Below are 2,882 nucleotides of genomic sequence, written 5' to 3'. Positions count from 1 at the left end.
ATGTCTGGTAGAAGTGGTGGTAATGGTGGTGGTGCTCGTGGTGGTGGTGATGCTCGTGTCTCTGGACCGCCTGGCCGGCCGGGCTCTCGTACACCACCACGGCGGGCAGCTCCCTCAGGTGGTCCCGCCCCACGACGGTGCTGCCCACGGCCAGCGGCGCCTGCAGGCCCCGGCACCCCGGCTGGCTCTCCTTGGCTCGGTGCTTGTGCTTCTTGTGCCCGAGGGGGGCAAGAGTGGGGAGGAGGGCCGGGCTGGCGGCCAGGTGGGCAGAGGGGGACACTGCAGAGACGGTGGGTCCCAGAGGGGCTTTACTTCTTGCCCCTCTGGGCACATGGCCCACACCCACGCTCTTGCCCTGGGCCTTGGGGGACCTCACAAAGTGCTTGCCCCCGTCCTGGGTGACCCGGAGCCGCTGCTGGACCTCCGAGGCCTTGGCGAAGGGGGCGTCAAGGAACTGGAAGGAGCCTGGGTCCGCGCCTTGGGGCTTTCGATGTGGGACGTGGATGGCTTCTGGCTCGTGGGAGCGAGATCGAGTGGGGTTGGAGGTGCGGGGGGGCAGTTCTGACTTCTGGGCCACTGACGGAGAGCCTAGGAACCAATGCGACAGGTATTTCATGAGCACCTGCTATGCGCCCCAGAAACGATCCCTATCTCCAGGTCACCAAGCCTGATTAAGGCCAGCTGTTCTTCATCAGAGTCCCACACCTGCACTCCTCCCTGCCTCGGAGAAAACCATTCTGCAGTGGAACTTGCCATCTGCTAAGCGAGAAGAACCGGATCTTGGCTAGGTCCTTACTCATAATTCTCCTCCCTAGAGAGAACTGCGGGAAGGAGGGAGGGAGGGAGACAGAGACAGATAACTATCTGAGGTCATGGGGGCAAGAAAAAAGCCGAGGGGAATATTCCTAAGCTTACAGAGGTAACCCACGGGGGAATTAAGAGGTAACCCAGGAGGGGAAGGGAAGAAGGGTTCTGGGGGTGAAATTCCATGAGCTACCTCTTCATGTATCCCAGCAAGAGCTAATAAACACAGAGCAGCATCTCGCTTGGTGAACTGGGGTCCTCATCGGAAGAAAGAGCGGGCGACGGGGGGGCGGGTTGGGGTGCGGCACCCAACTCTTTTGCTTTCCACTGTATAATGAGCCCTCAGATGCTATTTGATTTGGTTCACTTTGTGCACGTGCATTTTCATTTTTATAAATGTTTTTAACGTCATCTCCCGTCTTTAACCTGCCCAGTCGAAGCTGCTTCTTCCCCCAGACCAGGGGGAACGGTGACCACCACCCGCCTGGCCCAGCTGGCCACGCCCTCCCCTCACCCCACCTTACCAGGCCCAAACTGGGACGTGTAGTTTTCTATCCCGGCGAGATCTAAGTAGTGGTTTCTCCTCTCAATGTTCTCATCCACGCAATGGTGGTAGCAGCCAGGCTGCTCCAGGCGGCTGTCACCCTGGAACCTGTCGAAGGCAAGTGAGCGGGTGGGCGCTGGCCCCTGGGTGGGGTTACAAACACATCTGGACCCTTCGTTCATTTCCTTCTGGGCCTCGTAAGGGAAGGAGTGACCACCTCAGCACCCTGTGTCCCCATTTCCTCCCCTGCCAGTGGAGACAGAGACTCCGGCCTGGCCTCCCTGGGCCTTCCGCTAGGACTAGATAGGGACTTAGCTTTGCACAGGCGCAAAGCAAAGGACAGGGGTCACCGGTCAAATCTTAAGGATGCCCCAAACCATGCTCCTAACCGCGCGTGCCTGCCACAGGCAGGCAGCCCAACTCTCGCCTCGGTCCCCAGGGAGTGTGGGCAGCAGATGCCCCCAAGACACTGAATGGAGGCTGGCAGACTCCGTAATCTGCCCCAAAGCCCAGAGTGGGTTTTCCACATAGGTACTGACACATCCTCAGGTCTCCCACGGGACCGCTGTCCGGCAGTTACTTTATGTCACTGTCTGCTCGACGCCTGTCTTTACACAGTCTTCCTCCTCCCTCCCCCTTTTCCTTCCCTGCAGTTACCAGGGGAAAGGGACTCGCAGCCCTACAACCCCTCACCCACAGTTCTGAAGTCCAAAGAGCCTGAAAACAAAGGTTTTTCACTACCCATTGGGCAGCCAAGCCTGCCGGAGACAGAAGGGAAGGAACAAGTCTTTACCTCACTTAGTGTGACTCTTCATACATCTCCCTGCACCAATACCACTGTGCGCCAGACCCCGAATAGAACTCATAGGAAATACACTGGGAGCACCTTTCCAAACCAACAAAGGCTGAATTCCAAAACCTACCTGGCCTAAAGTGTTTTGGATAAAGCAATGTAGACCTATATTTATTTATTTTTTTAATTTAGTTTCGAGGGGTATTATTTATTATTATTTTTTTTTTTTAGTGGAGATTTGTGAGCCCGTCCTCTGAAATCACCGCCCTCCGGAAGAGAGCAGACGGGAGCCTCTACTGGAAACCCCTCAGGCGCAGGTACACAGCAGGTGCTCAATACGTGCTGCGCAGGTGCTCGCGGCCGCCCATCCGCCCGCCGTACCTGAGCGGGGCGCGCTGCTTCTTCTCCCAGCTTCGCAGCTCCTCGGCGGGCTTGGTCTCCGCCCTGGGCCTGGTGCCCTGCAGGTCTGAGTCCCCCCCAAGAAACAGCCAGGTGAGCCGTCCGCTCCCGTGCCCGCTGGCCTCCCGGCCCTGCCCGGGTTTCCCGAGCTGCTTGGCGAGGCTTCCCAGAGCCAGGACTAGACTGAGGGGTCTCGCAGCGACCGTCCTGCCCGCTTCCCGCCCAGACTCCTGAGCTGGCCCGCCAGCCCCGGCCCCATCCCGACACAGGCGGTTCCTACAGCTGCCCCTCCAGCGCTCAGGGAGGGCCTTCCTGCCCGAATTCCTCCCCGGGACTCCTTCA

The 2,882-nt window shown here is 58.9% G+C and overlaps 1 protein-coding gene across 1 annotated transcript in view; it reads right to left on the bottom strand.

The window, feature by feature from the left end:
- Positions 1–4: 4 nt before the first annotated feature.
- The window catches only part of NKD1 (naked cuticle homolog 1), a gene marked incomplete at its 3' end in the record, with an annotated part of 177,766 nt that continues 174,888 nt past the window's right edge, over positions 5–2,882 (bottom strand). Inside the window, exons 8-10 of the mRNA XM_025044595.1 lie at positions 2,523–2,657; positions 1,329–1,456; positions 5–588 (exon numbers count right to left, since the gene is read on the bottom strand). Coding sequence (XP_024900363.1) covers positions 5–588; positions 1,329–1,456; positions 2,523–2,657 — 847 coding nt within the window. The remainder of the gene's footprint in view (positions 589–1,328; positions 1,457–2,522; positions 2,658–2,882) is intronic.

Source organism: Pteropus alecto, unplaced genomic scaffold (genome assembly GCF_000325575.1).
Source record: "Pteropus alecto unplaced genomic scaffold, ASM32557v1 scaffold123, whole genome shotgun sequence".
Taxonomy (NCBI): domain Eukaryota; kingdom Metazoa; phylum Chordata; class Mammalia; order Chiroptera; family Pteropodidae; genus Pteropus; species Pteropus alecto.
This window is presented reverse-complemented; position numbering and strand designations above follow the sequence as displayed.